We start from the raw sequence: 12,442 nt of genomic DNA, 5'->3' as shown, positions 1-12,442 counted from the left end.
TATATATATATATATTAATCGCACTATTTTGCTTATACGTGGGTTGAGCAGTGCGTGATGAGTAGAGCAATGAAGGGCTAACAAAAAGTAAAGAAACCCGAAAAGCAATTATCGGTTTGTTTGTCATGGCTGAATAAAACAGGAAATGAATAACTTACCTAACTTGGCGATACCTACAAAGCAACTAGAGTTCATTGGGCTTTCTCTTTTAAAAGGAATATCAAAACACGATTTATTATTATTATTACCATGATTGATAAAGTGAAAATAAATATAAATAAAATTGGATGTCAATCGTTTCCATAGATGCACGTAACATGATAAAATTCACCCGCCAAGAATCGTTTTGTCGCAATGTGTAAGTATATAATGCGCAGTACTTGTCGTTCTTAAGGTTGTACTCTTAGTGCATTGTTATATCGGTAGGAGCAGTCGTTTCCAGACTCCCATTCACCTACACAATACGATCATAAACTAGTATGGATGTCAGTACCTTTGTTAAGTCGCAAATATTCGCACATTAATGATGATACAGCGTTTTTTGTTGCGAACCGCATCGCTAAATGTGCCGATACCAATTTTTCTTGTTAGACAGGATTCTGTAGAACTCAGCTAGAAGACCAAGTTAATTTCTGTTTAATAAAAGTTCAGCAGATCCAATTAGATTTTTTGTTACTTATCCTCTTTTTTCGTTACCTTGCCTCAACTACAGATTGCCGATATAATTCCGACTGAAAGCAATAATTGTCAAACGACAGTAACCAGTGCCCATTTGTCTTTTGCAGATTATGTTCTCAGAAACTTTCTGCAAACAAAATTTGCAAGCAAATTCGCAGCAACAGCTGCCGAGAATATAAGGTTTAAGTAATAAAACAGTTATTTTGATAATTTTTATCATGGGTCCGTTAACAACAGTGACGTATAAGCACCTACAAGCGATTGTCTTGAGACCCGTCAGGACAGAACCGGAATAAAATGCATATTTATCCCAATTGGATACTTGTGCAACATTATTACATATAAGCATAGAAGTAGGGTTACTGATTAGCATTATTCTTCCTTTCTCACTATGCACATCCGGTTTGTGTTGCTGAGAGTACTTTCAGTAGTGCGTAAGCAGTTGCTGGTGATTATTACTGACAGTTGATCGTGAATACTAAATTTTTGCAGCGCTTCTTCCTAACTGACTATGACAGTATCATTTGTCCACATAATTAGCTCTATATAAAACCTGAACTGTGACTTTGATGCACCAATAAACCAATAAGCACACAGGTGTGGAAAGACCCCCTGAAGCCAAATCCAAATATCACTGATGTAATTCATATTTCCTCCAACCTCATTAAATTGCCTACTATTATTAAAAAACAGACGCATCAAAGTGCTTGAGTACTTAGAATACACGTTTGTGTTCTTATCACCTTACAGCTGTCCTTCACGTTTATCAGTAAAAACACGTTATGTCAATGGTCAAAACACGGCTTCCAACAAAAAAATAACATAGGAAGGATGACGCATTATGTATACAGTCTAGCGAAACGTCACACTCAGTATTGAACTCGTTCAAGGCTTCGACCGTACTTGCAACGTAAGATCCAACGGCTCAGCGTGACGATATCGTCATCGAACAACTACAGTACGACGTTCTACAGCTATGTCGGCAAGTCAGTGACAATAGAGAAACAAAGACATCGCATCAAGTAAATATCGTGTACAGCAGACATATCGCTGTTTCTCTGGACGACTCGCACCCAAAAAAGCTCGATTACCACAACGAAGCACTTCCCTGTCATTGCCTACCATGCTTCCTATGTACTATATCCTGTCGTGTTATTGGGCCCCCCCCTCTTTGCCTTTTCAATTTCGCAATCAACCTGTGAGTTCATTCTTTATCTCAATAGGTTTCTGTGCATATCGTGCAATAACGAACGTTTCATTTGTAGCAGATGACGAATGTCGCAAATGTCTCAGAAGAAGGTTGAGTATGTTTGCGACATTGCTCCGGAACCTAATATTTAACAAGGATAAAAGTAGCGCCTGCGCCCGTGGGCCGGTATCGATTTCGAGAACACTTAACAATGACCCTACTCGTCTCCTTTAACGGGACTGTGTTTAGTCCAGTTTAGGCGTGTATATGCTTAGACCTATGGCAAAAACAGGATGTCCCAAACATATAACATCGGTACGATCATTTTTACTAAACGAAATTCATTCGAGAAGTGATGATTTTTTTTTTTAAATTCTATGATATGGTGTGTGCTTTGCGATGCTTTTAAAAAATCTCGTTGATGGGTAGAATTTGAATACGTAGGTGTCTACATCTACGAATTTTTCACGTACCGATCTCCCAATTAAACCGTTGTATTATGAAAGATCACAATAAATACTTCTTCTCAGTTACTCATAAAGCATTTCTGTCACCCGAACATAAACTCATATGAGAGTGAATAAGCCATTGAGACAATGGACACAGATTTACGCACGGATTATGACATCGTTGTAGTGCATTGGCTAACAACCCTGATTTTGTCTAATCAAGTCATAATTAGGGAGAAAAAGCTTTAGTCAATAAAAATAAAAACAAAAAATTTGCTTGAGTAAATCAAATATCAATCGCATCATATTTTATAGGTTACGAAGCCTTGAAAAAGGAAAGACAATTCAAATGTGGTGCTTAAAGACGGCTTGACTTATTGCTTAGGAGCAAAATCAAGGATAATTTTCGTAATCGTGAATTTCGATAATGTATTATTCATACTTTCAGTTTAAATTTACGACAACGTTTTGGATCATATTCAAAACTCTTTATCCTAAACTTTGTATCCACATAATGAGTATGCTTGCTATCACCATAGCACATAATTACATAATTAATTGACGGGAAAATATAGGACTAATACTAGCCCGTTCTGAAAGCCGTTACCATTCAACAGTGCGGAAAAATGTATATTTAGACAATGCGATCTGAGTGTCTAATATATTTTTCTGAATGCATTGCCATAGTAACTGTGAACATGCAGCCAGTCGGTGTAAATTTTAGCGTTTCCAAATTATTATTGTAGCATATAACTATCATGCCATTTTATTAGTCTGTTGTAGGAATTCCGGATAAGGCCAGCGAGACCCACTTCTGCTGGATCTTTAAGTGGAAACAACTTTTTAATGCTAACCCGGAAAAAAATTATTTCGAAGACTTGTTTATACAATCAGAATAGCTGAAAGGTTTAAAGGAAAAACAAGTCCATGCTCTATAATCAAACCCGTAATCAACTTTGCTAAAAACAGAGACCTCTAGCTTTGTTTATTATTATTATAACTGTAAAATTTAATCGTGCTATACCATAATACATTTCCTATTAAAGATTGGATATATTAGAGTGTCTTATGAAATTATGATAATTTGAAGCTCATTATATGCATATACATTCTCGACTCTCTGCTAATGGCCATTGTTTAAGCGGCTATACGAATTGGCCAATCCGGTTTGGTCATTACTGTTATATTACAATTAACAAACCGTTTACTAGCAATGACTAACGTTAGAAACGTTTGCAACTTGTCTACTTAACATAATAAACGACATGCGTTCCTCAGCCGTTGTCTAAAATTTGCGTCTAGAAACAGTGGTTTAAAATAACTGTTGTGTTATTAGGCCGTCAGACAAATCGAGCGTTACTCAAAGTTAAATTTTTTAATGATTAAAAAATAATTCAGAAATCAAACTGAGTAAAAACCATCTGAGTTAAAGACCAAAGTGTACTTGCACCCATGTTTTCCATTTAACCATCTATTTGGCGCCGGAAAATGTATTGGTACGAGTAATTACTAATGTGATGGCCAGTGTCTAGCTTTCGCTTTATTGTTATTGTCTATAGTAACATGTGTGTTGATTGAAGAGCTTTGGTGAAAGTCGAATCAAACGTCTTGTATGTTTATTCGAACCGCGCCGCATTCATCATTGTCTACCACCACATGCTGATACTCGATTAACTGCTATTCCATAGCCAGTAGACTAAACATTTCCCGCATGCTGATATCCCTAGTTCCGCTATCGTTTGTCAGACACTAAATCGACTACACCACATGTCCAACTGACCAGTGCTCAACGCAATAAAAAATCAAGCTCGCCCTAATCAGTAATAACTTCTTCCGGGACCAGGTTCATCTGCGTTGTTTGCATGTCTATATCAAGTTTAATCACCTTATCTTTACTTTCTTTATTGCCCCAATATGTCTTTAGTTAAATTCGACTGCACTAGTAATTTCGCTATCCTTGATCATTCCAGTTTACATGTGTGCGCTTGATAAAGAGAGATTCTTGCTTTTCGATAGCCGGTGCGAATATAAATGCAAAATGTATTTTACTTGAAATAAAAGCAACGCTGAAACGAACAAATGCAAAATATTTAGGGCAAATAGACTGGAGCAGAAGAGTGGTAGTGGCATAATGATCTCCTAATACCGCCACTGAAGTTTATGGTCGACGAAGGAATCGTCCTTGGGTGTTCGATGCCGCTACTCATAAAGGCAAGAAGGATCCAATGTGGGACCGTACGGCTAAAACAACAATTTAGCTGTAGCTATCTAAAATGGAATCCGCTTTTTTCGTCAGTTTTACCGCGCAAACTAGGCATAGTTTATATGCCTTGTGGTTTGTGCGTGCGAAACATGTCCTCACGCAACTTTTGATATTCTTCTAAATGTAGAAATTAGTGGCAAACAAGAAACGCCACTGCCCACTGGGAAACAAAATCACACCGATCCTGTTATATAATTTAGCGTTTGAGTAGAACAAGGAAACTTTTTAATCAGTTCCACTACGCAAAGCCGTTTAGTTATCCCAATTTGCCAGTTGTGTCATCTATGATATAGATCTTGATGTTGATATGGGTGTTTTTTTCTATAAACATGACAGTAAAATATTTCATTTTTGCTTTTTTTCGTTTCGCAGAAAATAAATACACATGTTTACTATATATAATACTGCTGTGCCCAGTCACTGACCATAATTGCAATATGAGTCTTGCTCACTAAATCTATCAAAATTTTCTAGAGTTAACTCCCGCACATTTCATGTTACGGTTTGCCAAATCGCGCGGTACAGTTTAGGCCGATTGTACCAAAAAACAGCACGGTTTTTTTTCAATGAGATGTAAGAGCGCAGATGTGCCGTAAACGTTAACGTTAATGTAAATCTCATAAACAACAACTGCTAGGCAAGTCACAGAAAAGGTTAACAAACGGTGAAATTATGAGTGTTTCTTTCCCGAAACAAAATCGGTCTGAAAACTGAAGGATAATTACGGAGTTGCACATTGCATACCATAGCAAATCAAATGTACAAAATAAAGACTACAGTGCTTTGTCGTGTACCAATAGTAAATAATGTTAGGTGTATTCCCAACCATAAGTTCAGTTGGGAATAGTTGTTGCTACATCCAAAACATATAGACGTTTTAGCTATTTTGAACTCCTTTAAGAGGTTATACTGTGTCTTCAGTTGTATTTAGCAACATATTTCAACTTTGGCATGGCATAACAATTTTATGGGAATATCGATTGTCACCAAGGTCATTTGTCACTAGTAATGATGGATTGCGTTCACGGACAATTAAGTCGATGAATATTCAGTTTAATCAGGTCAACTGGTTTCTCATTTGTTGCATATTTAAATACAGTATCAGTATCATCGTAGTTTGCTAACTATAATGTATAGCTCACCTAGCCTTCAGGGCAATGTTGTCCGCGCTGAGCTCTCTGGCCTTGCGCTGTTCCGTCACGGACTCGACGGCCATTGAAGTTTGACGACCATCCCAACGCAGCACTATCACGCTCCCTCTTGGCACTCTGAAAGCAAAAAAATGAAAAAAAATACCAGCAGCAAAAATATAGTTAAATAAAGCACTTTGGTCATTAACTACATACATTACACACTATAATCAAGTTAAGGGTTTATTAGTTAATTAAAAACCAAGAAAACTTACTGGTTCTAACAGCGTGTCAAAGAAAGAATCTATCCTTTCAAGTAATTATGCTGGAGTGACTCATTCGTGCAGTCTGAGCACAATTATGTGTTCTGAGTGCCTCAGGTGTATGCTAGTTGAAATCGATCGAGGGATCGACACGTTACCTCTAAACGTATTTCGAGTCACATACGAAAAGGTGACACGTCGTATATATTTTAATATATGAAAACGCTACGAGCTCACCCGCGCACACGTGAACAAACAACACCACTTCTTCTGTACGCTGTGATAACGTTTTTTTTTATGGTATATTAATATTTTGGCACAGTAGTGCTCTAAATACCTTAGTACAATCGTGTTATATAAAAAATATTGTATTTATGACTATGCTAATCATAAATTATTTTTATCAACTAATGGACGACAACACCAACGTGGTTTGTCGAAGTCGCATATACACAGACACACCTATCTGCTTACTGGACTATTTCGTGGGTTGTCTTCCTGTTGAGCCTCGCTAAACGCAATATCGGAACAGTTCCTAGCTATCGGTATAGGTTCATATCTGATTTATATCTGTGACTAAGATCATCAGCATGCACAACAAAAGCAGGAGAATCACAAACACAGTTGCGAGTCAGATCTATTTTTGGTATCACAAATCCCTTCGAATTGCGTACCGTGAACGTCAAGGCTGTACCGACTTGACAAATACTGGTTGTCGGTGTGGATTCACTGCAGCGGACATTGTTGTAATACAACAAGAAAGAACCGTTTTCCTTTTTGGAGACGGAGAAAATATTAGGCCAACAACCGTGCTTACATATAATACACCTGATATACGTCTCTGCTTATTTTATGTGATTATATCACACACTCGATACTGTGTAAGTTTGACTATTGCAATATATAGGGTTATGGACAAAAAATACAAAGACTATTATGATTACCGTCACCATGTAATCATAGTAAGTCGAATAGTTAGACGCGTTAGAGACCAAATTAACTGACGTCGATCATATATGATCGGTAATTCTCCAACCGCCATCACTCCATGTATAGATAGACGACACTCGAACCCACGCTAAAGATTCAGGTGTCATTGTTGCCATTTATAACATATATTATCGAATTAATAAAACTAGGTAGCCGATTTGAAATACATTTTTATACCTATTAAATGCTCTGCATATTTGGGTCACCGCCCTCTTTTAGGTATTCAGTACAAATATAAACAATATTCCATAATTTAGCAATGCCTTTTCCTTATCGCAATCCACTTTTTTATTGAGCAAATCCAGAGAACTCATAGATCTCGAGTCAAAATTTTTGGTTTCCAGCATTTTAGCGAACACCACCAGCTAAAGTGGACACGCATAATAAACTTGCAACGCCTACCATACACTGTAAAGCTCTTTATACGAAGCTTGGTATTTATATAGATTTAAGACCAAACAGTTGATTATCAACTTTCTATATTATAATGTGAATGTTAACAAGCTTAACATGGTGACATTTTGGATCAGAGGAAAGTAATATAGAAATTAATGCTGTAACACAACGGCCCCGTAGCACGTAGAAAATACCTGTCGAAACGCCTTCAATTTTGTAAGAGTAGGTTCAATAACAATTTATTGTCGTTAACAAGCGTAAAGTTTCACCGGCTATTGTTTTCTTATTATTATAATATTTATTTCCAATATTCCTATCACAAATTGCCGTTACTAACGAACTCCGAAATGACATTATTTTTTACTTATTTACAAAATACTTTGTGAATACGATACCCTTGACGACAGAGGCGTGCCCTCCATAACGATACTCAAAACAAGAATCTTAGATATACTAACCTTTGGACCAAGCGAATCTACTAAGGGTCAACAATCTGTAAGTATTCATCGTATCGTCGTGAAATCTAGATAGACAGGATATTTTCACAGCAATTGACATATTCCCATCATGCATAACCAAGCTTGAATGATATATCTGCATATATCGAGGATCCTTTGTGATAATTTTACCGTTCACGCAGTGATGAATTAAAATTTACGAGAATTTCGAGGGAACTGTCTCTCAACCGTGAACTGACAAACCGTGCAGATTGCTTTTACCTTCGTAGAGTTTTGATTCACATCTAGGGCAAAAAACAGCGCTTGCACTACGCGCATATGACACGCACTTGCGTATCGCTTACGCCGAACACCCACAATACGTCCAGAGAACGATAAAATACCCCAAGCCTCGCCACTTTATAGGTGACAAGTGCTCTACAAACAAAGCTATCCATCAAAAACTACCAGTGTACGCGTACTCAAACATAGTTAACGTTCGTTGTAACGATCTTTAATAAACAGATGTACACAAACAAATATAAGCGTAGAAGATTCATTCTAATACATACAATTGTTTACCATAGAAAGCTGCGATCACAACCAGCTCAGAAAGTGTTGCCTATGGCCATCAACGGTTTCATCATGTTCCGTCCAATTCTGACGCTACAAGCGGCCATTCGCACTATGAAAAAATGCCTCTATTACTGTCCAATCCGAATCAATAAAAATCTGTTTGTATTTCGTAATCATAGCCTATAATAGACACGCCAAAAAAAGTTGGTAACTCAAAGATCTCTTAGTAACTACCCACCGGTGGGCAATCGACTAACTAGTAACTAAGGTGAAAATACTTCTTCGTTAGTTAATTGGTGGACTAGCTGAGAGCAGATCAATTCTACCGATGGTGGTTGTGGTAATATTTCGTGCATGTGTTTCCATGTGATGCCTGCTTCCTACACATGCGCCCATTTTCATAAGCGTTTATACACGAGACGTTGGTCCGCTAGAACTTCTTCCTCAGATTTCACATTGGAACAGGCTGTCGAACAACAGTTGCTGTGGGTCAATGTTGTGACAACACGAATGAAAAAGGAAGCACCTCCGACGGAAAAAATTTAACACCTTTGTTAAAAAAGGATATTGATTAGATCGCCAGATAAAGCAATTGCAGTATTTTTAAGTGGTTAACGTGTCTTTTCAATCACAGATATGTATTGCTAAACAAGAATAATGAAAACGCTTTCCCCAGTTTCGTTTGTTTGAGTTGAGCTCATCCTTTGTTTTGTTAAATCACCATAAAGACATATTTGAAACAAACTATCATAAAGATGATCGAAACCCCACACTCGTGGCGACTATTCCTCTAAACAGAATATAATAATGAAGGAAATGAGGTGTTTGCGTAGCAATTGAAGCATGAAAAACAACAATTGACTTTCTATATACATTGTAAGAAGATTCTTAATGTACAGCTGGTCAGATTTATTTAAAAGGCAAATCTATGGGCAATTTGATAGCTAACAAACAACAAAATCAAGGGACTGCCCTAGTAGTATAAAATCGTTCCTTTTACTGAGATACTAACTGCTAGCAGACGCATATATTTATATTGGCTACTTATTTTAACACCCCCATACATCACGCAACACAGTACTTCACCTCACTTTTCTTCTACTATATCCGTGCATTCTCTGATGGTTCATGGATTGTTGTAGGTGAAAATGACACCGGAACCAAGTAGCCTGTTTCAGTAAAAGTAATGACCTTATAAGCCATTGCTGAAAAAGAATACCAAAAGAGTGAACAAGTCTGCGAGATCGTATTAGGTCGGCTAGCTTTGTCACAGCAAAAGCCCTTATTTGATGAGTAACACGAGTACCGCTGTAAGCGTTATGACTGTCAATCGCCCGGCGGAGGCGCGGGCATCAACTCTATACTGAGTTCTATGACAAGGTCGCAACGATAAAGATCTAATGCAATCCGGCTACATAAATACATGTTGTCGCTGCTAGTGGCTATCGCTGGTCCGTTGGGCGTCGAATAAGCGAACGCCTGCAACGCAACGGTTTCCCCTATATGACTAACAAAATCATAGACAGACATGCGGTTATCGCTGATGCCGCTGGCTTAACATCAGCCACAGCAACCTCAACACAAAATGAGGCATAACGCCTGCTACAATGATAGCAACTGCAGAAAAAGTAATCGGGCCAGTTAAAACGACACACAGCTGGACAATAATAGCTATACAGATATGTATACACGTATACAAGCAAATGTTTATAAAATGCGTCGATCGATTGTGAGCTAGTCATTGAGGTACAGAAAACCATGCGAATGAACAATATGCTCGTATTATGGAGAGTCGTCAAAATTCAAACGAATGAAAAAGAGCAAGCCTAGTTAGTGCTTTGATTTTATGCCAATATAAGTACATATTGTAATTCTCTGCCGGGTAAAAAGAGGTAATACTTGAAGCAAATTTTACCGCCAGCAATATTATGTAGAAAAGGGCATTAGAAGTTGTCAGGTAGAACTGTCAGTAGCACTGTTACAGCAAGCGCTCACAATGATAAACAAAATTTTATCTAAAATAGCACTACTTTGCAGCGAGGTGCTACGGATTAACATTAAATTGAGTTGATCACCGCACTATTAAACGCTTGCCCTTTTCGAGCTCCTTGCCCCAGCATATAAAACGCTTAAATCTGTTACAGAGCGAGAACAACTGAGATTTAACTAAGAAAAGCTCTGTTGACACAAGGAACAAAAACAATGAAACAGCAATCCGAGCAATGCAATAAACTGCACATGCGAGGATTCGATGTACTGCGCATACAGATGAACGTGGTCCGTTAAACTCTGTAACAACATGTATCAGAGAAATAAGTTTGCATGACAATCCTTAATCTCCTAAGGTAAAATTCAGTTTTTTTTTAGTGAAAGCAAGCAAGGGATTGCTTCTTCTTTGTCAGGCCTTGTCCACCACAATGTCTCATCGAATAAAGATGCACTTTACATTTCTATTCAAGTTTCGCCGTTGTCGTACCCTTATCGTAACCCTAAACCCCTAGATTTGGACGTCGGGCGACTTAACGACCACTACAGCTGCTACGATGAATATCCACCAATGGTAGAAGGGCAGAACGTTCCATTTATCTGTGCTGCCCTGAACGGCATGCTTCCCGTGTTATCAATTAGTTCATGCCGTCTTGAAACAGCACAAGAGCCATCGCCGCTTTGTTTTCCTCCACACCTCCAATCAGCTGCCTCCTGCCAATATCACCGTTTATACTTGATAACGCCAAGATCAATAGCACTCGGATCCTGTCTCGTTCGAACTAACTAAGAAACGACGAACCTACCGAGGGGCTTGCGTGCTGCTCCTGGTCGGACGGATCGTTGCAAATCGTTGCGTCGCTCTGCACTCAATATAACTTAACACTGGTTGTAGAATTCGACTTTCAGAGTAACTCAAAGGGGCGTCGGCATGTCGTCGATGGTACAACAGGCGTCTGATGCGCAACAGATACACAAGCACACCGAAAGGCTCATTCGCATACAGGAAGTACGAAACACAATACGCGATACAGCATTTGATCTCGGCACTGTTGCCGATATTAGTTGTATCTTTTTGCACCTGCAAAAATCGAACAAGACGTTTGTAGCCGAGGGGAATAAGTGCAAGACTCTGTTTAAATTCTCGCACAAATTCACGAGTCACGTCAACTGCTCCTGCTGGCGTTCTCGCCGCTATTGTTTCTGTCGTTTTCGGTCACATATCTGAACAGACGGGCACACGTCTCGTAGATTGTTTAGCCGGTTTCAGCTCCGTGGCACACTGCGGCAAATGTCGGCCCCAGGCGCAGTCTCTAATAATGAATGCTATAGCTACATTATTGAAAAAGGCAATTATTTCGCTGACAGCCACCACACGAGAAAGACCGCCACAGACAGCTGCTGCTGCTGCTATCGAAGCAAAAGGCCAACGCCAACAACAGCAGGAACAGCTGTGGTGGTCTGCCACAGTAGCAAACGTTAGTCTGTCTCAGCACGACGAGGAATAGCAAAACGGCACCAGTCACGACTTTGTTGGCTGCGGCTGCTACAGTCAGCGTGTTATCGCTGCTGCCCGGCCGCCGCTGCTGCCCGGCCGCCGCTGCTGCCCGGCCGCCGCTGGTGCGAACTCGGTCAGTCAACGACTGCCTGAACTATCCGTTTCCTCCGGTTATATTATCGTGGCCGTTCGATGCTGTGGCATCCGATTCCTACGACGATACCACCTTCACAAGCGGCAGCGCGAACTAAACCGTAGCAGTTACCAGCCAAGCAGAAGGCTCCATTACACACATCACATCCAGCTGCAACTGAATGGGGCCACCAATGGCGCTCATCAGCAACAGCGGCAGCAATAATATGATGCCGTTGATGATGATGATAACAATAAGCAACACAGCATTCGTCAGCCATCGCAGTAATGACTCCGGTCAGGCCTCCACCCCCACCACTACGGATTACCGCTACACAATGGCCCCAATATTACCAACAGCAACTGCAGCACCACAGTCAGCGATGGATGCAACGGTGACCCTCACAACACTACTCAACAATGGGACGAATCAACTAGGAAAGAAGGCAAAAGGA

The 12,442-nt window shown here is 39.4% G+C and overlaps 1 protein-coding gene across 15 annotated transcripts in view; it reads right to left on the bottom strand.

Moving 5' to 3' along the window:
* Positions 1 to 12,442, bottom strand: part of LOC111250329 (putative phospholipid-transporting ATPase IIA) — a 33,712-nt gene that overhangs the window by 20,444 nt on the left and 826 nt on the right. For 3 of the 15 annotated variants that reach the window (XR_015325741.1, XM_022805390.2, XM_022805387.2), the window contains exons 1-2: positions 11,164 to 12,415; positions 5,722 to 5,847 (exon numbers count right to left, since the gene is read on the bottom strand). Coding sequence is in view for 14 of the 15 variants with exons in the window: in XM_022805390.2 (XP_022661125.1) it covers positions 5,722 to 5,795 (74 nt within the window). In the remaining variant the exon portion in view is untranslated. Of the gene's footprint in view, positions 1 to 5,721; positions 5,848 to 7,987; positions 8,007 to 11,163; positions 12,416 to 12,442 lie in introns of those variants that run through there. The other 12 variants (XM_022805384.2, XM_022805385.2, XM_086986058.1 and 9 more) reach the window with 8 other exon arrangements.

The sequence above is a fragment of the Varroa destructor genome, unplaced genomic scaffold, assembly GCF_002443255.2.
Source record: "Varroa destructor unplaced genomic scaffold, Vdes_3.0 BEIS01000004.1, whole genome shotgun sequence".
Taxonomy (NCBI): Eukaryota; Metazoa; Arthropoda; class Arachnida; order Mesostigmata; family Varroidae; genus Varroa; species Varroa destructor.
The sequence above is the reverse complement of the archived record's forward strand: the minus strand, read 5'-3'. Positions and strand labels throughout refer to the sequence as shown.